This window comes from Oryctolagus cuniculus, chromosome 7 (assembly GCF_051225735.1).
Source record: "Oryctolagus cuniculus isolate XC-2025 breed Fujian yellow rabbit chromosome 7, ASM5122573v1, whole genome shotgun sequence".
NCBI lineage: Eukaryota > Metazoa > Chordata > Mammalia > Lagomorpha > Leporidae > Oryctolagus > Oryctolagus cuniculus.
Window position 1 is genome coordinate 140690547 of NC_142873.1, and position 25478 is coordinate 140716024.

The window sequence follows — 25478 nt, forward strand, 5'->3', positions numbered from 1 at the left end:
ATTTATTTATTTACTTGAAAGTCAGAGTTACACTAAGAGAGAAGGAAAGGCAGAGAGAGAGAGAGAGAGAAAGAGGTCTTCCATCCGCTGGTTCACTCCCCAATTGGCCGCAGCAGCCGGAGTTGTGCTGATCCAAAGCCAGGAGCCAGGACCTTCTTCCGGGTCTCCCACGTGGGTGCAGGGGCTCAAGGACTTGTGCCATCTTCTACTGCTATCCCATACCATAGCAGAGAGCTGGATCAGAAGTGGAGTAGTGGATCTCGAACCGGCACCCATATGGGATGCAGGCACTTCAGGGCAGGGCGTTAACCCGCTGCGCCACAGCGCTGGCCCCACCTTCCATTTTTTTAAGCACTAAGTAACACTCGTATATTCTCATAAGAAAAATTTGATACTATGTCTTACAAATGGACTCTTCCTCTAACCTGTAACTTTTAAAGTCAGTCTATGTATTCAGTTAGAGAAAAGGAGAAAATTTTTGATTTTTTAAAAAGATATTTATTTGAAACGCAGAGTTAGAGAGAGAGAGAGAGGGAGAGGGAGAGGGAGAGAGAGTTTCATCTGCTAGTTCACTCCCCAAGTGTCTGCAATGGCCCGAGGCTGGGCCAGGCCAAAGTCAGGAACCAGGTCAGATTTTTAAAGACGTTCTTTTTGTTGTTCAGCTACCTAAGCAATTTGTGTGTGTGTGTGTGTGTGTGTGTTTTATCTACTTGAAAGAGTCATAGAGAGATTTCCATCCATTGGTTCTCTCCTCGAACGTCTTCAATAGCTGAGGCTGGGCAGTGCCGAAGCCAGGGACCCAGAGCTCCACCTGTGTCCTCCACCTGGCTGGCAGTGGCCCAGGCACTTGAGCTATCATCAGCTGCCTCCCAGGATGCAGGAGTAGGGAGCTGGATCAGAGGTGGAATAGTCAGGGCTCTGACCAGCACTCGGACATGGGATGAGGGTGTCCCAAGTGGTGGCTTAACCTGTTGTGCCACAACTCCCGCCCCAAAGCTATTTGTCTTGAAGGAAACATGAGACAAGGAAAACAACATTAAAATGGTTTGAAGTTTTAAAAGTAGAAGACTTTGATTTATTATTATTATTTTTTAAAAGATTTATTTATTTTACCTGAAAGAGTTACAGAGAGAGAAGGAGAGGCAGAGAGAGAGAGAGGTCTTCCATCTACTGGTTCACTCTCCAATTGGCTGCAACAGCTGGAGCTGTGCTGATCCAAAGCCAGGAGCCAGGAGACTCTTCTGATTCTCCCACGCAGGTGCAGGGGCCCAAGGGCTTGGGCCATCTTTCTACTGCTTTCCCAGGCCATAGCAGAGAGCTGGATAGGAAGTGGGGCAGCCGGGAGTAGAACCGGCACCCATATGGAATGCCAGCACTGCAGGTGGTGGCTCTAGCCACCACACCACAGGGCCAGCCCCTGATTTATTATTTTATAAAGATTTATTTATTTACTCGAGAAGCAGAGAGATGGAGATTCAGAGAGAGAGAGCGAGAGAGCTTCCATCCGCTCGTTCACTCCCCAGATGGCTGCATTGGCCTGAACTGAGCCAATCCAAAGCTAGGAAACAGGAGCCAGGAGCACGGAGCTGCTTCTGGGTTTCCCAAGTGGGTGCGGGGGCCCAAGCATTTGGGCCATCTTCCACTGCTTTCCAAGGCCATCAGCAGAGATCTGGATCATAAGTGGAACAGCGGGGTCTGCAATTGGCACTCATATGGGATGCTGGCGCCACAGGTGGGTGATTAACCTACTATGCCAGAGCTCCGGCCTGTGGTTTTGTTTTATTAAGATTTATTTATTTATTTATTTGAAAGAGCTACAGTGAGGGAGGTGGGGAGGGCTATCTGCTAGTTCATTCCCCAAATGGCTACACCAATCAGGACTTGGCCAGACTGAAGCTGGGAGCCTGGAACTCCATCTGGGTCTGCCACATGGGTGGCAAGGGCCCATGTGCTTGGGCCATCTTCTGTTGCTTTCCTAGACATATTAGCAGGGAGCTGGATGGAAAGTGGAGCAGGTGTACTCAAACTGGCGCTCCTTGGATGCCAGAGTTGTAGATGCCACAACCGTGGCCCCAGTAAATGCATTCGTATCTCAGGATCATGAGTGCAAAGTCATTCTTTTTTTTTGACAGGCAGAGTGGACAGTGAGAGAGAGAGAGAAAGGTCTTCCTTTTGCAGTTGGTTCACCCTCCAACGGCCGGCGCGCTGTGGCCGGCGCACTGCGCTGATCCGAAGGCAGGAGCCAGGTGCTTCTCCCGGTCTCCCATGGGGTGCAGGGCCCAAGGACTTGGGCCATCCTCCACTGCACTCCCGGGCCATAGCTGAGAGCTGGCCTGGAAGGGAGGGGGGGGGCAACCGGGACAGAATCCGGCGCCCCGACTGGGACTAGAACCCGGTGTGCCGGCGCCGCAAGGTGGAGGAGAAATGACGGCCACTGGGTGGTGTCAAACATCATTCAGTTTGCTGAACTTGAACTGAAAGGAAGAGATTAGCTATTACTGTTTAAGTGCTTTCTCTGAGTATTAATTTTCCTTTGGGCATTTAACAGAAAAGTAGGTTTAATGAAGAGTAGGCCAAGGGCTTATGGTTTGAAAAACAGCTCTTCAGATTAATATATAGCAATCTCCATAGGGTAATCCTTCTTAACCTTTTTTTAAAAAGATTTATTTATTTACTCATTTATTAGGACAGGAAGGGAGAGACTAAGAAAGAAATTTTCCACCTGCTGGTTCACTCCACAAATGGCCACAATGGCCAAACCTGGTCCTGGGTGAAGTCAGTACCTTGGTACTTCATCCAGGTCTCCTACATGGGTGGCAGAAGCCCACGAATTTGGACCATCACCCACTGCTTTCCCAGGTGCATTAGCAGGGAGCTGGATCCAAAGCAGTGCAGCTGGGACTCAAACCAGCACTCCAAAATGGGATGCCAACATTATAGGCAGCTGCTTAACCTGCTGGACCACAATCTTGGCCCCTTAACCTTCTTTATACTCAGGCTCATTTTGTAAATTTTGAATTGTAACTCTCCATGCAAGAAAAGTCCAGAAGAGGCTAGCACTGTAGTGCAACAGCTTAAGCCACCACTTGGAATACCAGCGTCTCCTGTCAGTGCTCGTTTAAGTCCTGGCTGCTCCACGTCTGATCCAGCTTCCTGCTAATGTGCCTGGGAAAGCAGTGGAAGATGGCTTCAGTACTTGGGCCCCTGCCACCCATGTGGGAGACCAGGAGAGAATTTCTAGTTCTTGTCTTCATCCTGTAGCAGCCTTGCCCATTGCGGTTGTTTATGGAGTGAACCAGCAGATGGACACCTCTCTCTTCTCTCTGACACCTTGCAAATAAATAAATCTTGAAAAACAAAACAAACCAATAGAACAACTTTGCTTTTTGTAAGGGCAGACTTCAAGGCTGAGATGGGGCTCTTTTCTTCCTTTTTAAAAAGTGCTGGGGCTGGTATTGTGGTATAGTGAGTAACACTGCCTCCTGCAATGCCAGCATCACATATGGGTGCCGGTTCCAGTCCCAGTTGCCACGGAAGATGCCCCAAGCACTTGAGCCTCTGCCACCCAGAGGGAGACCTGGAAGAATCTCCTGGCTCCTGGTGTTATGGACTTCTGGGAAGTGCACCAGCAGATGGAAGAGTCTGTGTGTGTGTATGTGTATGTGTAACTCTGACTTTCAAGTAAGTAAATTTTTTTTTTTTTTTTTGGACAGGCAGAGTGGACAGTGAGAGAGAGAAACAGAGAGAAAGGTCTTCCTTTGCCGTTGGTTCACCCTCCAATGGCCGCCGCGGCCGGCGCGCTGCAGCCGGCGCACCACGCTGATCCGATGGCAGGAGCCAGGAGCCAGGTGCTTATCCTGGTCTCCCATGGGGTGCAGGGCCCAAGCACTTGGGACATCCTCCACTGCACTCCCGGGCCACAGCAGAGAGCTGGCCTGGAAGAGGGGCAACCGGGACAGAATCCGGCGCCCCGACTGGGACTAGAACCCCGTGTGCCGGCGCCGCAAGGCGGAGGATTAGCCTAGTGAGCCACGGCACCGGCCCGTAAGTAAATATTTTTTAAAAATTAATTATTTTTATATTTGAGAGGTAGAAAGCTTGTATCAGTTGACATACCTTCCAAATGCTCACAATGGCTGGGATCCAGGAACTCAACCTAGGTTCCCCATGTAGGTGGCTGGGGCCCAACTACTTGACCAACAACTGCCCCCCCAGGGTGCATATTAGCAGGAATCCAAAATCAGCAGAGCCTGCACTTCAACCTCAGCATTCGGATACGGGCGGTGGGCATCCTGTTTGGCCAAATGCCTGCCCGTGGGGCTCTTCATGGACCCTTTGCGTATCATAGGCTAACTGGGGCTTAACTGTGAAAATGAACAATGGAATATTATGAGGGTAATAGAAGAGCCAAAGCCTGAGTGAGAAGGTAAGAGTTGGGGTCTATGAAAAGCAGCTGGCCAGGCTGGTGCTGTGGCGTATTGGGTAAAGCCGCTGCCTACAGTGCTGCCATCCTATATGGGCACCAGTTCAAGTCCCGGCTGCTCCACTTCTGATCAGCTCTCTGCTATGGCCTGGGAAAGCAGAAGATGGCCCAAGACTAGGATAAGCGCTTGGCTCCTGCCTTCGGATCAGCGCGGTGCGCCGGCCGCAGCACAGCGGCCATTGGAGGGTGAACCAACGGCAAAGGAAGACCTTTCTGTCTCTCTCACTGTCCACTCTGCCTGTAAAAAAAAAAAAAAAAAAGATGGCCCAAGTCCTTGGGCCCCTGCACCCATGTGGGAGACCCGGAAGAAGCTCCTGTCTCCTGGCTTTAGATTGGCATAGCTCCAGCTGTTGCAGCCAATTGGGGAGTGAGCCCTTGGATGGAAGACTCTCTCTCTGTAACTCTGACTTTCAAATAAATAAATAAATTTTTTTTTCTAAAAAAGCAACTGGTAGACAGCCTTGCCCAGGAATAAAAGTATGAGCTAGCCATACTAATTATCACGAGGCTTTATATAATGGAGTCAAATGTGATTGTGCAATACAAATTATATTTTTATAATGTATAATTGTATTTTAATGTAAATTTCAAAATTTACACCAAAATGAGAATAGAAGGGAAATGAGTATATTACCCCTATTATGTGTGGAGCTGGCATATCCACTCATCTCTGTCTCATTCTCCTTTCTGGGCTGTTTTTCCTGTTCCTTATAGAGTAGCAGATTCCCACCCAGAGAGCCCCCTGGGTAATGAACTGGCTGTGAGTGTTGAGCTGAGGCTTATACAGTCTTAGGGGGCAGCTGCCTTTCTGTTGTGACCTTTCTAACAGTGGGATTGTGAGCCAGTGTTGCAGTTTTTCATGAAATCCCAGAAATTGAGATTTTTATGTGAAAGTTCCTAGTGTTTCAGAAATAACACTATGGGTCATCACAATGAAGGGCCGTCACGTCGTGTGGCGGTGGAGTCAGGTTCTAGTTCGCCAGCTCTGCCTTAACGTCCACCTTAAATCCCACAAGCAGGAAGCCTAGATGACCGTTCCTGCCACCAGCGATCTTCTAAGGTTTTATAATTGCTTAACGTTTGTTAGTCTTGCTCCTCTGAATAGAAAGCTCCCAAATGGCACATCATAGGTGATCACATACTACGAGGTGATCAACGGATTCAGCACTTCAGGTCTACAGAATACCCTTAGGCAGAGACTCCAGGTCAACTTCGTGAGCAAATCTCCAGAGCCCAAGAATCTCAAGTCACAAGCTTTGATCGCTAACTTTTGCTCTCCTGACCTTTGGCCCACTTCCTTACCTACGTATCAAGGGTGTTAGTCCTTTCTCAGTTCCTTTTTGGCTGTAAGTTTCCCCTATTTTAAACAGCTCAGCTACCTGAGAAAGAGAAGATATTTTTACCATAAGAGTTGCTGGTTGTTCAGCCTAAAAGATCCCACTCAACACCATCAGTGTCTCTCCCTACTCTGACAGCCATTGTCATGCGTATGGCAGTGGGTGTCAAGAAAGTACCCAGGGTGCTAGCGAGATCTTCCATCACTGGTTCCTGTCCCTCTCGGAAGGCTGCGGTTTGGGGTTCCCACAGCCAATCTGCCCACTCTTTCCTTTGGGCTCTGGAAGAGAATCAAGAGATCAGTTCATAACCTCCTCAAAGTGGAGGAATTAGCACTGCAACACTGGCTTCCCCCGTGCCCCCATCTGGCCTTTAGAAGCTTCGGGATTTCCAGATCTTGCCCGGTAACAAGCCCGGAAAGGCCTCAACGGTACAGGTCCCTGGGAGCAGAAGTGTCAGATTTCAGGATTGTTTGATTCTGGGGATATTTGCACAGACTTTACAGTTTGAGCACTTCTAACCCAGAAACCCAAAACGTCTACCCTCAAGAAGTTCCAGATTTTAAAGCATTTTGGATTTCAGATTTCCAGACGGGGGATGCCCAGGCTGTACTGGCTTTGCCACAGGGAGTCTGTGAGACTGGGAATCTAGTGTCTCACACTAACAGGAAATAGGAAAAGATTTCCTCAAAAAAAACCCTTCCAAAGCAACATTACCAGAATCTGGAGACAGTAGTATGTTATCAACATTTCCCATCTAATGCACTTGTATATTTTTGTTTATTACCTGCAGAATAAATCATTCATGATAAATTTTAGACATGCAAGAAGAGAGTACTCTTGGAAAGGGCCAACATATTTGTTATAAAATTGTATCCAGTTTTCCACTATACAAAAATATATATTTTTTAAAATTTTTAAGATTTATTTATTTTACTTGAAAGTCACAGTTACACACAGAGAGGAGAGGCAGAGAGAGAGAGAGGTCTTCCATCCGCTGGCTCACTCCCTAGATGGCTACAATGGCCGGAGCTGTGCCGATCCAACGCCAGGAGCCAGGAGCTTCTTCCGGGTCTCCCATGTGAGGCCAGGGGCCCAAGGGCTTGGGCCATCCTCCACTGCTTTCCCAGGCCATAGCAGAGAGCTGGATAGGAAGTGGAGCTGCCGGGTCTTGAACCAGCACCCACATGGGATGCTGGCACTGCGCTGCCCATATGCTTTCACTGGGCAAATTTTACCCATTTGTCTCCCCAGCAATTGTATATGTGGTACAGTTATACAGTTTGTCAATAGGGAAATCAGTGGACCTAAGACCATTTGGCTACAAGAGACACACTGTGGTGGGGGAGGGGGCTGACGCTGTGACATAGCCCATAAAGCTGCTGCCTGCAGTGCCGGCATCCCAAATGGGCACCAGTTCAAGTCCTGGCTGCTCCACTTCCAATCCAACTCCCTGCTATGGCCTGGGAAAGCAGTGGAAGATGGCCCAAGTGCTTGGGCTCCAGCACCCACATGAGAGACCTGGAAGAAGCTCCTGGCTCCTGGCCTCAGATCAGCATAGCTTCAGCTGTTGCGGCCAATTGGGGAGTGAACCAGCGGATGGAGGACCTCTCTCTCTCTCTCTCTCTCTCTCTCTGCCTCTCCTTCTCTCTGTAATTCTGACTTTGAAATAAATAAATAAATCTTTTTAAAAAGTAAAAAATAAAAGGTTGGGGATGTCAAACTGTTGAATATATTTATATAAAATTCTTTATTGTATAGCAAACCAATTTTGTTTCTTTTTATCCAATTAATAACTCTTTGAGATGAGTACGACAGGCATTGTGTTTTTGATATAAGAAAACATTTGGTTGATGCTTATAAGTTGTAGCTAAAAAGAAAAGTGGTTGGCAACAAATGCCTTTTTTTTTTTTTTTTGATAGGCAGAGTGGACAGTGAGAGAGAGAGACAGAGAGAAAGGTCTTCCTTTGCCATTGGTTCACCCTCCAATGGCCGCCACGGCTGGCGCGCTGCGGCCGGTGCACCGTGCTGATCCGATGGCAGGAGCCAGGTGCTTTTCCTGGTCTCCCATGGGGTGCAGGGCCCAAGCACTTGGGCCATCCTCCACTGCACTCCCGGGCCACAGCAGAGAGCTGGCCTGGAAGAGGGGCAACCGGGACAGAATCCGGTGCCGTGACCGGGACTAGAACCCGGTGTGCCAGCGCCACAAGGCGGAGGATTAGCCTAGTGAGCCGCGGCGCCGGCTTCAATTTTTTTTTTTTTTTTTTTTGACAGGCAGAGTGGACAGTGAGAGAGAGAGAGAGAGAGAGAGAGAAAGGTCTTCCTTTTCTGTTGGTTCACCCAGCAATGGCGCACTGCGCTGATCCGAAGGCAGGAGCCAGGTGCTTCTCCTAGTCTCTCATGTGGGTGCAGGGCCCAAGCACTTGGGCCATCCTCCACTGCCTTCCCGGACCACAGCAGAGAGCTGGACTAGAAGAGGAGCAACCAGGACAGAATCTGGCGCCCCGACTGGGACTAGAACCCAGGGTGCTGGCGCTGCAGGCAGAGGATTAACCTATTGAGCAGCGACGCTGGCCTCAAATGCCAATTTTCTTTAACATCTATCCTAAAAGTTCAAAGGCTAATTTATCTAACAAAAATATTTTTAACTTTTTTTAAAAAAAATATTTATTTATTTGAAAAGCAGAGCTAGAGAGAGGCAGAGAGAGAGGTCTTCCATCCACTGGTTCACTCCCCAAATGGCTGCAATGGCTAGAGCTGAGCTGATCCAAAGCCAGGAGCCAGGAGCTTCTTTTGGGTCTCCCATGAGGGCACAGGGACTTGGGCCATCTTTCTACTGCTTTCCCAGGGCGCATTAGCAGAGAGCTGGAGCCAAAGTGGAGCAGCCAGGATTCAAACCAGCACCCATATGGGATTCCAGCAGTCACCACAGCACCAGCCCCATAACTGTGCATTTTAAATTACCTCCAAGTATAAACATTAAGGACATTATAGTCATGGATTCAAATCCTGATCCTACCATTAACTGGCTGTATGACTTTAGGATATTTTCTTAACCTCTCTGAGCCTGCTTTCTCATCTCTAAAATGGTAATAATACTTTACAGACTAAGGGTTGCCAGCATTGGTAGGGCAGTTAAGATTTTTCTTTTTAAAAAATTATTTTTAAAATAAATAAAATATTTATTTATTTGAAAGTCAGAGTTACAGAGAGGGAGAGGCAGAGAGAGAGACGCTTCCATTAGCTAGTTCACTTCCAAAATGACCACAACGGCCAGATCACAGGTGTTTTCCAGTTCTACCACTTGATAACTGCACTTCAGACATATTGCTTACTTTCTCTGTGCCTTAATTTCCTTGCACTAAGTGGCTATGAAAATCATTCTTGAAGGGTTGATAAGATTATCTTGGGCTGGCGTTGTGCAGTGGGTTAAGCCGCCACTTGTGGTGCCAGCATCCCATTCAGCTCCCTGCAGTTGCACCAGGGGAGGCAGTGGAAGATGGCCCAAGTACTTGGGTTCCTGCCACCCACATGGGAGACCTCGATGGAGTTCTTGGTTTCTGGCTTCGGCCTGACCTGGACCTGGCTGTTGTAGCCATTTGGGAAGTGAACCAGCGGATGTAAGATCTCTCTTTTGCCCTCTCTGTTTCTCCCTCTATGTTGCTCTGCCTTTCAAATAAATAAAGTTCATGCAAAATATATTCAAAAGATAAGCTTAGAAGTTTATCAGGGGTTGGCATCATAGTGAGTTAAGCTGCTGCCTTCGATGCTAGCATGCCAAATGGGCGCCAGTTTGAATACCAGCTGCTCCACTTCGGACCCAGCTCCCTGCTATGGCCTGGGAAAAGCAGTGGAAGATGTCCCAAGTCCTTGGGCTCCTGCCACCCATGTTGGAGACTTGGATGAAGTTCCTGGCTTTGGCCTGGCTCCACGTTGGCCATTGCAGCCACTTAGGGAGTGAACCAGTGGATGGAAGATAATCTCTCTCTCTGTAACTCCTTCAAATAAATAAAATTTTTTAAAAATATTACCATTAATAAAAACTTATTTGAAAGGCAGAGAGACGTCAGCGCCGTGGCTCACTAGGGTAATCCTCTGCCAGTGGCGCCAGCACCCCGGGTTCTAGTTCCGGTTGGGGTGCCAGATTCTGTCCCGGTCACTCCTCTTCCAGTCCAGCTTTCTGCTGTGGCCCCGGGAAGGCAGTGGAGGATGGCCCAAGTGCTTGGGCCCTGCACCCGCATGGGAGACCAGGAGGAAGCACCTGGCTCCTGCTTCGGATCGGTGCAGTGCTGGCCATAGTGGCCATTTGGGGGGTGAACCAACAGAAAAAAGACCTTTCTCTCTGTCTCTCTCTCTCACTAACTCTGCCTGTCAAAAAAAAAAAAAAAAAAAAAAAGGCAGAGAGAGAGAGAAATTGTCTATCTGATGTTTTATTCCCCAAGTATGCACAATGGCCAGGACTGGGCCAGGCTGAAGCCAGGAGCATGGAACTCTCTGCTTCTCCCACAGGGATGACAAGGATTCAAGTACTCGAGCCATCACCTGCTGTTTTCAGGTGTGCATTAGCAGGAAGCTGGATCGGGAAACTGAGGCAGAGGCAGGACTCAATGCCAGGCATTCTGTGTGCTTTCCACTGCTCTTTCCGGGTGCATCTGCAGGGAGCTGGATTGGAAGTGGAGCAGCTGGGATTTGAACCAGGACCCATATGGGATCCGGCACTGTAGGCAGAGGCTTAACCTGCTATGTTACAGTGTGGGCTCCAAGAAAAAGTTTTAAGTCAATTCATATATCCTACAAGAAGCTCAGTGACTATTTTATTTTAATTTTATTTATTAATCTTTTTGAATTCTGCAAGAAACTGCCATTTGTCAGAAGAATTTCGTTTGGGACATTGAAGAGATTATACATGTACTTGTTATTTATAGATTGCAAACATAACCTTAAATGTGGGAATGAGAATGGTACTCTATGCAAAAGTGTTTTGTTACTTTCAATTTTTTTTAAAGATTTATTTATTTATTTAAAAGGTAGAGCTACAGAGAGAGAAGGAGAGATAGCTAGAGATCTTCCAACTGCTGGTTCATTCCCCCAGATGGCCACAAACGCCAGAGCTAGGCCAGGCAAGATCCAGGAGCCAGATCCCCGTCTCCCATGTGGGTGGCAGGGGCTCCAAACACTTGGGCCATCCACTGATGTTTTTCCCAGGCCATTGGGAGGGAGCTGATCAGAAGTGGAGCAGCCAGGACACAAACTGGCACACAAATGCAATACCATTGTTGCAGGCAGCTGTTTACCTGCTGTGCCACAACGCCGGCCCCCATGATGTGGTTCTTTATGAGTTTGAGGCCCAATACTGTGTGAATTCCCAGAATACACTACCCAATATCAAGTAAAATTCAAATGCATCCCAAGGTAAAAATGGGTTGTTTTAAGACTACCTACTGTATGTGGCCGGCACTACGATGTGGTGGGTCAAGCCTCTCCTTGCAGCACCGGTATCCCATATGGGCACCAGTTTATGTCCCAGCTACTCCACTTCTGATCCAGCTCCCTGCCAGTGGCATGGGAAAGCAGTGGAGGATAGCCCAAGTTCTGCTACCCACATGGGAAACCCAGAAGAAGCTCCTGGCTCCTGGCTTCGGCCTGTCCTGTTCCAGCGGCTGCGACCATTTAGGGAGTGAACCAGCAATTCTCCGTAACCCGTACTTTCAAATAAACCTTTAATAATTAAAAAGAGGGACTGGCACGTGGCTGGGCTTCTGCCTGTGGTGCTGACATCCCATGTGGTTGCCAGTTTGTGTCCTGGCTGCTCCTCTTCCGATCCAGCACCCTGCTGTGGCCTGGGTCCTTGGGCCCTGCACCCTTGTGGGAGATATGCTGGTTCCTGGCTTTGGATCAGCTGAGCTCTGGCCATTGCGACTGTTTGGGGAGTGAACCAGCAGATGGAAAACCTTTCTCTCTGTCTCTCCCTCTCTGTCTGTGGCTTTACCTCTCACATAAAATAAATAAATAAACAAAAATGATTTTAAAAAGAGAGTATACAGTATTTTAGAGTGTTATTATCCCTAAAAAAACTTCGTATAAGAAAACATATACAGCCGGTGCCGTGGCTCACTAGGCTAATCCTCCATCTAGCAGCGCCGGCACACCAGGTTCTAGTGCCGGTCGGGGCGCCGGATTCTGTCCCGGTTGCCCCTCTTCCAGGCCAGCTCTCTGCTGTGGCCCGGGAGTGCAGTGGAGGATGGCCCAAGTGCTTGGGCCCTGCACCCCATGGGAGACCAGGAAAAGCACCTGGCTCCTGCCTTCGGATCAGCGCGGGGCACCGGCTGCAGCGTGCGGGCCACGGCGGCCATTGGAGGGTGAACCAACGGCAAAGGAAGACCTTTCTCTCTGTCTCTCTCTCTCACTGTCCACTCTGCCTGTCAAAAACAAACAAACAAACAAACAAAAAAAAAACACATACCGTATCTTGAAATTTGACAAATAGTAATATTTCCCTGGACTAGGTATCTGTATTTAAATTTTTTTTTTCTTAAAAATAGGGTTGAGAGGGACCAGTACTGTAGCACAGTGGGCTAAGTCTCCGGCCTGCGGCGACAACATCCCATGTGGGTGTAGGTTCGTGGCCTGGCTGCTCCTCTTCTGATTCAACTCTCTGTTAATGGCCTGAGAAAGATGTGGAAGATGGCCTAAGTGCTTGGGTTCCTGCACAGCTCTGGCAGTCGCGGCCATTTGGGGAGCAAACCAGTGGATGGAAGACCTTCCTCTCTGTCTCTCCTTCTCTCTGTCTGTAACTCTGACTCTCAAATAAATAAATAAATCTTAAAAAAAAAAAATAGGGTTGAGAACTAGTGGATTAGAGGTGAGAGGGTTCTACTGCCATCCTGCCCTTGCCAGCATCTATATGGGGAGGACCCAGTGACCCCTTGAATAGATCTACATGGCAGGTAAATATATATATGTATATGTATATATATATATATATATATATAAAGACACTGTAAGGGGCCAGCGCTGTGGCGTGGTGGGTAAAGCCACCCCCTGCAATGACAGCATTCCTAATGGGTGCCGGTCTCAGCTGCTCCACTTCCCATCCGGCTCTCTGCATGAGCTGGGAAAGCAGTAGAAGATGGCACTGGTGTGGGAGACCCAGAAGAAGCTCCTGGCTCCTGGCTTCAGATGGGTGCAGCTCTGGCCATTGTGGCCATCTGGGGAGGGAACCAGCAGATGGAAGACTCTCTCTCTTGCTGCCTCTGCCTCTGTCTCTCTCTAACTCTGCCTTTCAAATAAATAAATAAATCTTTAAAAAAAAAAAAAGACAACGTAAGCTTTTTAAAAATAGTTACACTCAGGCCTCACCTGCCAGAGATTGATTTGCAGGAAGTAACTGAGGTTTTTACTTGCTTGTTTGTTTTTAAGATTTATTTCATTTAGGCTGGTGCCGCGGCTCACTAGGCTAATCCTCTGCCTGCAGCGCTGGTACTCCAGGTTCTAGTTCCGGTTGGGGCGCCGGTTCTGTCCCGGTTGCTGCTCTTCCAGTCCAGCTCTCTGCTGTGGCCTGGGAGTGCAATGATTGGGCCCTGCACCCGCATGGGAGACCAGGAGAAGCACCTGGCTCCTGGCTTCAGATTGGTGCTGCGCGCCAGCTGTAGCAGCCATTTGGGGGGTGAACCAATGGAAGGAAGACCTTTCTCTCTCTCTCTCTCTCTCTCTAACTCTGCCTGTCAAAAAAAAAAAAAAAGATTTATTTCATTTATTTGAAAGGCAGAATTACGGAGAGAGAGGTCTTCCATCTGCTGGTTCACTCCCAAATGGCTGGAGCTGGGTTGATCTGAAGCCAGGAGCCAGGAGCTTCTTCTTGGGTCTCCCATGTGGGTGCTGGGGCCCAAGGACTTGGGTCATCCTCTGCTGCTTTCCCAGGTGCATTAGTGGGGAGCTGGATTGGAAGTGGAGCAGCTGGGATTTGAACCACGCCCACATGAGAATCCAGCGCTGCAGGCAGGCTTTACATGCTATGTCACAGTGCCGGCCCTGGAACTGAAGTATTTAAAGCTCCATGCTGATTTTCATGGGTAGCCACTGTGAGAGCCCCAGCTTAAGGCAAAAATATTGTTCCATTGTTTTCCCTTTACAGGTTGGATAAAAATAACACTCTTTATCAAAGGAATTATAGTGATAAGTAAAATTAATAAGGAATTAAAGGATTTTTCTCAGTTGGAAAATCAGGAAACTATTCGATGGAACTGTGCACCTAGAAATCTGAAAGAGCAAAATAAATCAAGTATAGTCCTCGAGGTACTGTCTCAGCTGTACTCAGCATGATCAGGTTCGCACACCGGCTCTTGGAGACCAAAGAGAAACAGGGGCTGGGATTTCTCTGGTCTTTGGTTTCCTATTTAAAGGTGATAAAACAAGTATGCAATGGTTTTTGCTGACGTGAGATAAAAAAGGGTTAGGGAAAGTGCTCACCGGCCGGCGCTCCGGCTCACTAGGCTAATCCTCTGCCTGCGGCACCGGCACACAGGGTTCGAGTCCCGATTGGGGCGCCGGTTGCTCCTCTTCCAGTCCAGCTCTCTGCTGTGGCCCGGGAAGGCAGTGGAGGATGGCCCAAGTGCTTGGGCCCTGCACCCCATGGGAGACCAGGAGGAAGTACCTGGCTCCTGGCTTCGCAGCGCGCCGGCCGCAGCAGCCATTTGGGGGGTGAACCAATGGAAGAAAGATCTTTCTCTCTGTCTCTCTCTCTCTCACTGTCTGACTCTGCCTGTCAAAAAAAAAAAAAAAAAAAAAAAAGTGCTCATCATGCTATTTAATTTCAAAATATTTTTCCTTTAAGAATCCCTATGCTTCTCTTGCTCTGTATGGTTTATTACCTATTAACATTCTACTCAAATATTTGAGTTTCAGTGGCATTAATACAGTGCTGTGGGGAGACAGCTGACATGTTTGAAAGTAAAGTTTATAGATCCTCTGTGGATTTTAATTTCCTGGGATATCCATGTCTTCATGAGCATGAATAGTTAAGAAGCTCCCATGTCAAAATAAAATATTAATCACATTTCACAGTATATAAAACAGCTGCCTAATTACTGCCATTTCTGTGATTACCTGCATTTTATCATTAAAACTCTTGTAACTAAAGTCACAACCTTTATATAACATTTATTTTGTATAGGATTTAGCCACAAACAATGCTTTAAACAATTGACTGTTACTTGTATAAAAATCATTTTATAAAAAAAATCATTTTATAAAATAGAATCATACACAATAGGCTTCAGTGAAGTCAGCTGACATTCCAGGATCTGGTGATTCTAATTCCTGCGTGGCCGCTGTTTCACGGGGCTGCCTTAGGTGGGCTGCTTTACAGTTCTGTGCTTCAACCACTTCCCCTTTCATGTGGGATAACTATTCCATAGATATGTAAAGAATAACATAAAATTATTAAATATTTTGCAAATATAAAGTGCTATATAAATGATAATAATAATACCAAATACACTCTAACATAAATTAACATATAGCCTTCCATTTACAATCTACAGCTTGGTCCTGCTGCTCCTACTGTTATTACCCACCCAGCTAAACACATCTGCCTAAGCTGTACTGCTTTGGTGATTTTCCATACTGTTAATTTTAGGACTAGAAACATTTTTCCAAACCAATATAAGTGGAAATTCCAAGGTATCTTAGCACAACTTGGCAAATGACTTTCATGAATTGATTTCTAAGCACATAAATAATTAAGCCACCAAATTTGTTCATCTATTGAGCAGTAACTTGGCCACATAAAAAGCAGCAATATGGTTGTGTCAATTGCACCTCTTTAAAAAGTACCAAAAAATGTGTTCTTAGAAAGTTTTACAGTTTGATAACCACAGAAAAAACACCATACGCTAAGAGTGTGATTCCCTTCACTGAGACGCTGTGGTTACCTGCTCTTCAGTGAGACTCCTAGAAACTCTCAAAGGGAATCCAAGAAGTTAGCTGGCTTCGTGGTTTTCAATGTTGTGCTTCTGAATTCTGCAGAGGTGTCTGGGGAAAGGCTCATGGGACGGGGGCCTGAACCAGCGCAGCTCTGATTTTAGGGTTTATCCCTTAAATGTTGAACTTTTCTATGAAAAAAATCATTTGAAAAATTCTTGGGTAAGAGAAAAAAAATCTTCAACTGCTGACTGATCCATCTGCTTCCTCCAGACGCCAGGCATGATGGCGTGGCCCTTGCTTTTTGCAGAACTTCGTCACACTGCCCCGCACTCTCGAGGACAACAGACTTAGAAGGGCATCAGAAGCTGAGAAAAAGCATTCCTGGAGGAGCAGACTTTGGTCTAACCAACAATTATTTTCCTGATGTAAACAAACAAACAAAAATCCCTTGGCAGAAGTAAAGCTTATTTCAACAGATTATGCCTCTGTGTAACACTTTCCCGCATTTAAAAGTCAAAGAACTGTGTCTTCCCAGGAATCATCAATAGACAGTTTCACTCTAGGAAGAAACCCATCTCGAAAGTCTTAGGTATACATGACATGATGACCAGGGTCATTTACAATGTACAGATGTATCTTGAGTGTTCTTCCTTTATGATGGTGGGATGACAGAACCGGTGCTCTCTCTGAACTTGAGAGCTGTCTTGTGGGGATTGTTTGATGCTTGTTATAAACAATTACAAGAAAGCATTATTTCTGAAAAGGCAATTACAAGAGCTGGTGGTCCTGTGTTCAGCACACTTTGCTGATACTCATGCTGATGTATGTATAGTTTGCATGCAGGAGATAATAGCATAAAAGAACATTTAGATAGACTAAAGTGTGTTAAAAAATACAAATACAAGCACTACTTCATTTCTATGAATAAAGCTAAAATCAGCCATTTTTCCTATTGGCCCCAACAATGAAAAACCAGATTATAATTTTGAAAGGTGTTAGTATCACTCTAGTAAGAGTGGAGAATGGCATCATTGAATACAACTTAATTCAGAATCCTGATTTAGGAATGATTGTGATAGGAGGACAATGAACCCAATGCATACCATGGAGGCTTGAGGCAGCTGGAGACGTACCAGCAAGGGAATCTTGAAGTATCATAAAACTAAGTGGTTATTCATCTACTTATGACAAAATAAAAAAATTAATCATTTTAGACCATACATTAGTATCAAGGGCAATATTCATAAGAGAAAATACTAACTACAAAAGTGTCTTCTTGAGGTATGTAATGGCATTTAAAAACACAGTTTGATACAGGGAAGGGACTGTCTATATCACAAATTATATTAAGTTCTTTCTGATAATTTGCAGAGACCTTTACGAAGTTCACTTTTGGTACTTTAGAAATAAATAATGCTTCTCTAACTTAGCTGTAATTTTGGAATGTTTCATAATTCATATAGAGGAGGAGTTTAAACTTTGTTTCCTAGGAGAAAAGTCTGTTTTGAAAACATAAACAAGGTAAGCAAAAATGCTTAATGTGTTTAAAAAATAATTTGTTCAAATAGTTTCATATTTAAAGTTAACATTTAAGTAACATCACATAAAATACGTCAGTAGGTACAGGAACATTACTTAGCACTATCGGAATAACTAGATCAAATATTATGTTATGACAATGAATAAATTCTTTCCAACTTTATAATTCAGAATGGCTTATTTTTATAATTATTGCAGATGGCTGACTTTAATTCTTTGCCATTTCAGGAGACATTCAGGGAGCAATATTTGTAAGAGGATTATTTAAAATTAGAATCTCTCAGGGCTTGCTTTGTAGCACAGCAGGTTAAGCCATAACCCACAATGCTGGCATCCCATATGGGCATTGGTTCTAGTCCCAGCTGCTGCACTTCCAATCCTGCTCCCTGCTAACTGAGAAGGCAGCATAAGATGGCCCATGTCCTTGGGCCCCTGCCACCCACATGGGAGACCAGGATGGACTTTCAGGCTCCTGACTTTGGCCTGGCCCAGTCTTGGCCATTATGGCCATTTGGGGAGTGAACCAGAGGATGGAAGATCTTTGTATGTCTCTCCCTCTCTAACTCTGCCTTCCAAATCAATAAATAAATCTAAAAACAAACAAACAAACCTCAAAACACACACAAAAAAACCCTAGAATGTGTCTAATTATCAATTCTAGCACTTAAAGTTTTGGACATTAATTTCTCATTTGTAAATCGGAGATGATGTCTACCTCACCGATCAGTGAATAAAACATGAGAGAGTACTTTATAAATAATAGAGCACTACACATGTGTCAGAAACTACACTTGGGAACTAGTAAGGATCTCTAGTTTTGTTTTTGTTTTTTGTTTTTTTTTTTCTCTAGAGAGGTAGGGAAATATCTTGACAGGTTTTCACAAACCACAGGGACTTTTCAAAGTCAGTATTGATTTCTTGATTTAAGCAAAGTAACGTGTATACAATGCTTGGCCAACCTTACTTTAGTTTTTTTTTTTTTTAATAATTCTGTCTACATCAGAGCAATTTTAAACTTAATGACAAAAATTTCAAATACGCACAATTTTGAACATCTTAGATTACTCTTCTGCCATAATCTAAAACATTTAGGACACTGGAATAATGCTATATTGTTTCAGATCTGAAGTTAATAGGAAAACATATTGGTTCAGGCAGATGGGTTGCCAGGCCCTTAAATGTGCTCTTACCTGGTTCCCTGCGGAATTCAGTATTGATGGTATATATATTTTTGGAATTGTCTTACATGAAGTTCAGTTATGATAAATTTATTTAAAATATTTTCTTTGAAAAAAAGTTTGCTAAGTAGATCTTCCAATAATAAAAGAAAAAAGGTGTCTCCGCATATGTAAAAGGATTACAGTAAAAGTAAGAGGATGATCATCCACCCATCATGCCAACTCAAGCTAGGTCTTTCTTTCCAGTGCAGCAACGAATTACAGGGCAACAAAGCTCAGAATGGATACAATGGCCTGTTCAGAAAGCATGCAGGTTACATCAGGTCATTCCTTTTAAGTCAGTAATAAACTTGCTAACCAGACTCTGACCATGGAAAGAGACACATGGAGGCAATGAAGATGCACACATGCCAAGCTCTGCTGGTTCCCCTTATGGCTACCTAATGTTGGGCTTTCTTTCCTTTTCTTCTTCTTCTTCACTGTCATCAACCTGCTGGATGACCAGATCAGCCGACCCGTCCTCCACAATCTCCACGTAGGATCTGTTCTCGTCTTCACCCAAGCGCCATCTGGACTCCTTCTCTGCATCGGATGAGGACAGAAGATGCTGCTCAGCTTCCAGATCGACCGGGAGGCTGTCAATGCCGACCTCCGCGAGGCACTCGTTACACAGCCTGTAGCGCCGCGTGCCTTCCTGCACCACGTGTCCTGTTACATCAGTCACGTGGCGTTTACATTTTCTGCAGATTAGTTTGCAGGCCTGGTGGATCTGTGCAGAAATTTAGATAGTGGTAAAAAATGGCTTTTCAAAAGCAAAGTTTGAGTTAGAGGTCTCATTCGGTTCACAAACTTAAGATGTTCAAAGCCATGCATTAAATTCAAATTAATATCTAATTATTAGAGAAAGATCATAGGCTTGGTGATAAATGTATGCCACAGAAATATATTTTTTAAAGATTTATTTTATTTATTTGGAAGTCTGAGAAAGGAAGAGAGATCTTCCATCTGCTAGTTCACTCTCCAAATGGCCGCAACAGCCAGGGCAGGGCTAGACTGAAGCCAGAGGCCAGGAGCTTCTTCTGGGTCTCCCATGTGGGTGCAGGGGCCCAAGCATTTAGGCCATCTTCCATTCTTTTCCCAGGTGCATTAGCAGGGAGCAGGATCAGAAATGGAGCACCTGCGACTCAAACTGGAGCCCATATAGGATGCTAGTATCACAGGTGGCAGCTTTACCCATTATACCACAATGCTGACCCCAGTCACAAAAATATTAAACATCACCATTCTCTAAATAATGGCTATAATGGTTTTATTTATTTTTAAGAGGTTTATTTATTTATTTGAAAGGTAGGGAAACACAGAGAGAAACCTTTCATCCACTGGTTCACTCCCCAAATGACCACCAACTGTCAGGTCTAGGCTAGGCTGAAGCCAGGAGCCAGGAACTCCACCCTGATCTCCCACATGGGTGGACAGGGCCCAAGCACTTGAGCCATTATCTGCCACCTTTCCAGGTACATTAGCAGGGACTTGGATAGAAGGCAAAGCAGCAGGGACTTAAACTGGTACTCTGACATGGGATGCCAGTATCACAGACATCCTGGATCACTGTGCCATAATGCTGGCCCATGGTTTTATTATTATTACATACACTTAATAATTTCACAAATCCTTTAATCCAATAGTATTCTGATATCTGATGTAGCCAATGGATACATTCCCAGGATAGTAATAATTGTAAACACTTACTATGTACCCTGTACTGTTCTAAGGATTTTACATATTTTAACTTGAGGGAAAAAAATGCCTCTCTTGCTTCAAGAGAGAGTGAATTTTCTTATTTCACTAGAGGAAGAAAATATATTGTCTAAATTTAAATTCATCAATTTTAAAAGATGTGTTTACTTGTGTGAAAGGCAGAGTCACAGAGAGAGGGAGAGACAATAAGGGAGAGATCTTCCATCTGTTGGCTCACTTCCCAAATGGCCGCAACAAGCAGGGCCGGGTCAGGCTGAAGCCAAGAGTCTGGAATTCCATCTGGGTCTCCCACATGGGTGCAGGGGCCCAACATTTGGACCATCTTCCATTGCTTTCCCAGGAGTGTTAGCAGATAACTGGATGGGAAGTTGTGGGGAGCAACTCGGACTATACTGTTACTGGAATTAAGACTTATTCTATGCATCTGCTCTCCCACAATGTGGCGCTGGGAGAGGAGAAAACAGCTTCTACGCAGCTGCCTCTTGCCAACCTGAGTGATGACCTCCAGGAGCTGATCCTGCTCCTGATTGGAGGAGAGCAGCGTACTCGGCGTGTGGGCAGCCGAGTTGGGATTGGCGGAGGAGGACTATATAGGAGGAGAGAGACGGCATGCACCAGGAACATCTAAGAGGAACATCTAAGGGGAACACCTGTGCAGCCCCCGAGAGAGCCGGCCGGCGGTGTGCCGCTCCCCTGCGGAAGTGGGGAAAGTGGCCAGGGGGAACCGCCCTTCCACGGAGGTGGAAGGGACAGTAGCCAACCCGGGAAGAACCAGCAGCAAACCCGGGAAGGGCCGAGCAGACGAAAGAACAGTGCAGGGTCCTGTGTCGTTCCTCCATGAAGAGGGGGAGCGACAGAAGTGGAGCAGCCAGGATTTGAACTGGCATTCATATGAGATGCAGGTACCATGGCCAGGGACTTGACCAGCTGTGCTACAACACTGGCCTCATGAATATTTGTGGATAGAAGGATTACTTGTCATTTTATTAACATAAGGTCTGGCAGAAAGAGGACTGTAGGGTATATGTTTTGTACGGGAGTTAAGATGCTGCTAGGGATGCCCATATCCCATATCAGAGTACCTAGGTTTCAGTCCTGGCTCTACTTCCGATTCTAGCTTCCTGCTAATGCACACTATGAGGGACAGCAGTTATGGCCTGACCCAGCCCCCAGTGTTGTGAGCATTTGGGGAGTGAACTAGCAGATGAAGATCTCTCTTACCCTCTGTCTCTCCCTCTTTCTCTATTACTTACTGCTTTCTAATTTTTATCTTTTTTTTTTCTTATTTTTAAAAGTTTTATTTATTTTTATTTACTTGAAAGGTAGATAAAGAGAGAAAATCTTTCAATCTTCCATTTGCTGGTTCAATCCCCAAATGCCTGCAACAACTGGGGCTGGACCAGGCCAAAACTAGAAGCCAGGAAATTCATCCAGGTCTCTCACATGGGTGGTAGGAACCCAAGTACTGGAGCCAGCACCTGCTGCCTCCCAGGGTGAATTAACAGGAAGCTGGATTAGAGCAGAGGTGGTGTGCCGGCAGTGTGGCACAGCAGGTAAAGCCGCTGCCTGTGATGCTGGCATCCCATATGGGTGCAGATTCGAGACCCAGCTGCTCCACTTCCAATCCAGCTCCCTGATAACGTGCCTGGGAAAGCAACAGAATACAGCCCAAGTGCTTGGGCCCCTGCCACCCATGTGGGAGAGCAGGAAGAAACTTCTGCCTTTAGCCTGGCCCAGCCATGGCCATTGTAGCCATCTGCGGAGTGAACCAGCATATGGAAGATCTTGCTCTCTCTCTCCCTCTCTCTAATTCTGACTGTCAAAAAAAAAAAAAAAAAAGTCTGGTTTCATGACATTAATGAAGGCAGAGTTTGCTTGGCTCACTGCCATATACCTATTACTTAGTGACATTAGCAGGGAGCTGGATTGGAAGTGGAGCAGCCAGGACTAGAAACGTGCCCATATAGGATGCCACTGTTCCAGGTGGCAGCTTAACCCATTATGCCACAACGCCAGCCCCTATACCTATCACTTAGTAGGTACTCAATATATATTTATCATATAAATAACTGTAAAGCAATATATGAAAAAATCACCTCAAGTAACCTTTAAAATTAAAGAGAATTCTTATTAAGAGAATAGATTTTGAAAAATAAGTTTGCTGCAAGATGAAAGCAGAATAATTCCTGCATCTCTGTCTTACTGAACCACCAGGGCACTGAGGTCTGTCTGCGGCTGACAGTCCCTGAATGGGAGTGGCTCTGCGGCCTACCTTCCTTCCTTCCTTGAGGAGACCGTGGAGAAACTAGAGAGAAACTAGGACAGGTGCAATAGACAGAGGCCAGACAGCCGCAACTGGAGTAAGAAGCTGCTAGGGAAAGCTTCAGTAATCCCTGGTAGGGGGCTGGCGCTGTGGCACACCAGGCAAAGCCACCGCCTGCAATGCTGGCATCTCATATGGGCTCCTGTTCGTGTCCCAGCTGTTCCACTTCTGATCCAGCTCCCTGCTAAAGGCCTGGGAAAAGTAGTGGAGGTTGGCCCAAGTATTTGGGCCCCTGCTACCCATGTGGGAGACATGGATAAAGCTCCTGGCTCCTAGAGCCAGGCCCAGACTGAGCATGGTGGCCATCTAGGAAATGAATCAGTAGATGGAAGATCTCTGTCTCTCCCTCTCTTTCTGTAACCCTGGCTTTCAAAACAAATAAATCAATGTTTAAAAAAAATCCCTGGTAGTTGCTGAATTTAGGAAATAGTGAGTCAGACCTAGATTAAAACACAAATAGCTTATATTATCTATGGCTCTGAGCAGACCAGTGTGCAACAACCTATTAGATTTTATGTTAGTTAAAATGTAAGGGACTGGTGCTGTTGCATAGTGGGTAAAGCTGCTGCCCGCAGTGCCAGCATCCCATATGGGCACGGGTTCTAGTCCACTTCCAATCCAGCTCTCTGCTATGACCTGAGAAAGCAGAAGATGGCCCAAGTCCTTGGGCCCCTGCACCCACGTGGGAGACCTGGAAGAAGCTCCTGGCTCCTGGCTTCAGATCGGCCCAGCTCTGGCCATGGCAGCCATTTGGGGAGTGAGCCGGCAGATGGAAGATTTTCTCTCTCTGCCTCTGCCTCTATGTAACTTTCAAATAAATAAATAAATAAATCTTTAAAAGATGGAAATACAAAACCATTGATCATCACAAGACTATCTCTGACTTCAGGATTTCAAAGGAGATGTTACAATCTGTATGTTACATTATATGTACACATGTGATGATGCCTTATGTGCAAAGCAGAAATGTTAAACTGAGTTATATGAAAACCAGGTTATCCCAAAGCAGATACATGCATGTGCTTCTCAAGAAGCAAAACGATGGCAGCTGCATACGTACTGTTCGAAAATGGCTACTCAGATGGTCCAGCCTGCTAAATCTCTTCCCACAAGCTTGGCACGGGTAGGGCCTTTCCCCCGTGTGGCAGCGCAGGTGGCGCTTCAGGTCTGCTTTCCGCTTCACCACGTGGGTGCAGTAGGGGCACTTGAACCGCATCCGGGGTAGCTCATCTGTCAGGAGACAGTTCAGTCAATCACCGAGCCCTCCAGTAACTACTCTACAAACAGGAAGAATCCAAAAGGAGTCGGCGTGCCCCGTCTCGGAAAGGAAGGAGAAACGGAGGAGACAGACATTTTAAGACTAGATTGTCAACGAATCTGTGGCACAGAATAACTTCTGGATTTGGTGTAAAGTCTGTTAAGTTCAGACTTCCATACGTATCTGTTTAGTTGATGCAGAGGAGTTAGTTGATTTTAATAGTAATGATTTTAAATGTAAAAAGGTAGTATTCAATTTTAAGACTCCAGACATCATCTAAAATCAAAGCATTTAATATTTGATTTTTTAAAAAAACATTTATTCATGTACTTGAAAGAGTGAAAGAGAGGAAGAGATGGAGAAAGAGTTTCCATTTCTGGTTTACTACCCAAATGGTTGCAACAGCCAGGGCTAGGATGCCAGGAGCCAGAAACTCCTTCTGGGTCGCCCACAAGGGTGGCAGGAACCCAAGTACCTGAGCCATCATCTGCGGCCTCCCAGGAGCATTAGCAGGAAGTTGGATCAGAACAGCCAGCACTTAAACCAGGTACTCTGACATGTGACGCAGGTGTCACAGATGACTTAACCTGCTGTGCCACAACACCTGCCCCAGGATTTCAGTTTTAAGTAACTTTTTTGTATATTTCTATTCCCTTGCCTTTACTTTTCATACACTTTTTCTGAAGGTGAAAAAATTTCAAGGATCTTTACTGTTTTGCTTTGAAGCTGACAATTACATTTAAAAATGTTAGTTGTGATTGGAAGCATATATCAATTTAACAGCTGTTAAAGTCAGGTCATTATTGATGTTACATTTAAGTAATCTAGAATTATAAGAGTAGAGAGCCCAAATGAAAAAAAATAGTCTTTTTGAGGTTTAAAATGCCACAAGGGTTTCCCATTTTCGCTGTGATTTCTATCTCTTGGTCAGTAGCAGAGCTCAGCAGGACTTGGCGTAGGATCTATACTACGGGCGCCGGCACTGTAGTGGTGTAGTGGGCTAAGCCTCGCCTGTGGCTGAGGCAGTCCCGGCTGCTCCTCTTGCGATCCAGCTCTCTGCTGTGGCCTGGGAAAGCAGTAGAAGATGGCCCAAGTCTTTGGGCCTCTGCACCCACATGGGAGACCCAAGAAGAAGCTCCTAGCTCCTGGCTTGGGATCAGCCCAGCTCCATTGCAGCCATTTGGGGAGTGAACCAGCAGATGGAAGGCCTTTCTCTCTGTCTCCCTCTCTATCTGTAACTCTGCCTCTTAAATAAAAAAATAAAATCTCAAAGAAAAGGATCTATACTATGTTACAATTTTATACAGATTCAAATTAGTATCCTACAGGAAAATGGGATGGGTAAAAATCAGCCAGATTGTCTATTATTTTAAAACATTATCTATAAATATCCAAATTATTTTTAAGAATGTATGAGGGCTGGCGCCACGGCTCACTAGGCTAATCCTCCGCCTAGCGGCGCCAGCACACCGGGTTCTAGTCCCGGTCGGGGCGCCGGATTCTGTCCCGGTTGCCCCTCTTCCAGGCCAGCTCTCTGCTGTGGCCCGGGAGTGCAGTGGAGGATGGCCCAAGTGATTGGGCCCTGCACCCCATGGGAGACCAGGATAAGTACCTGGCTCCTGCCATCGGATCAGTGCGGTGCGCCGGCCGCAGCGCGCCAGCCGTGGCGGCCATTGGAGGG

General features: G+C 46.0%; 1 protein-coding gene across 13 annotated transcripts in view; it reads right to left on the minus strand.

The window, feature by feature from the left end:
• Positions 1–14951: 14951 nt before the first annotated feature.
• ZBTB8A (zinc finger and BTB domain containing 8A) overlaps positions 14952–25478 on the minus strand; it is a 66351-nt gene continuing 55824 nt past the window's right edge. For 8 of the 13 annotated variants that reach the window (XM_070078814.2, XM_070078811.2, XM_008273759.5 and 5 more), the window contains 2 exons: positions 23600–23769; positions 14952–19227 (listed from right to left, as the gene is read on the minus strand). In XM_070078814.2, coding sequence (XP_069934915.2) covers positions 18895–19227; positions 23600–23769 — 503 coding nt within the window. In that variant the 3' untranslated portion in view covers positions 14952–18894. The remainder of the gene's footprint in view (positions 19228–23599; positions 23770–25478) is intronic. The other 5 variants (XM_089301056.1, XM_089301055.1, XM_089301054.1 and 2 more) reach the window with 2 other exon arrangements.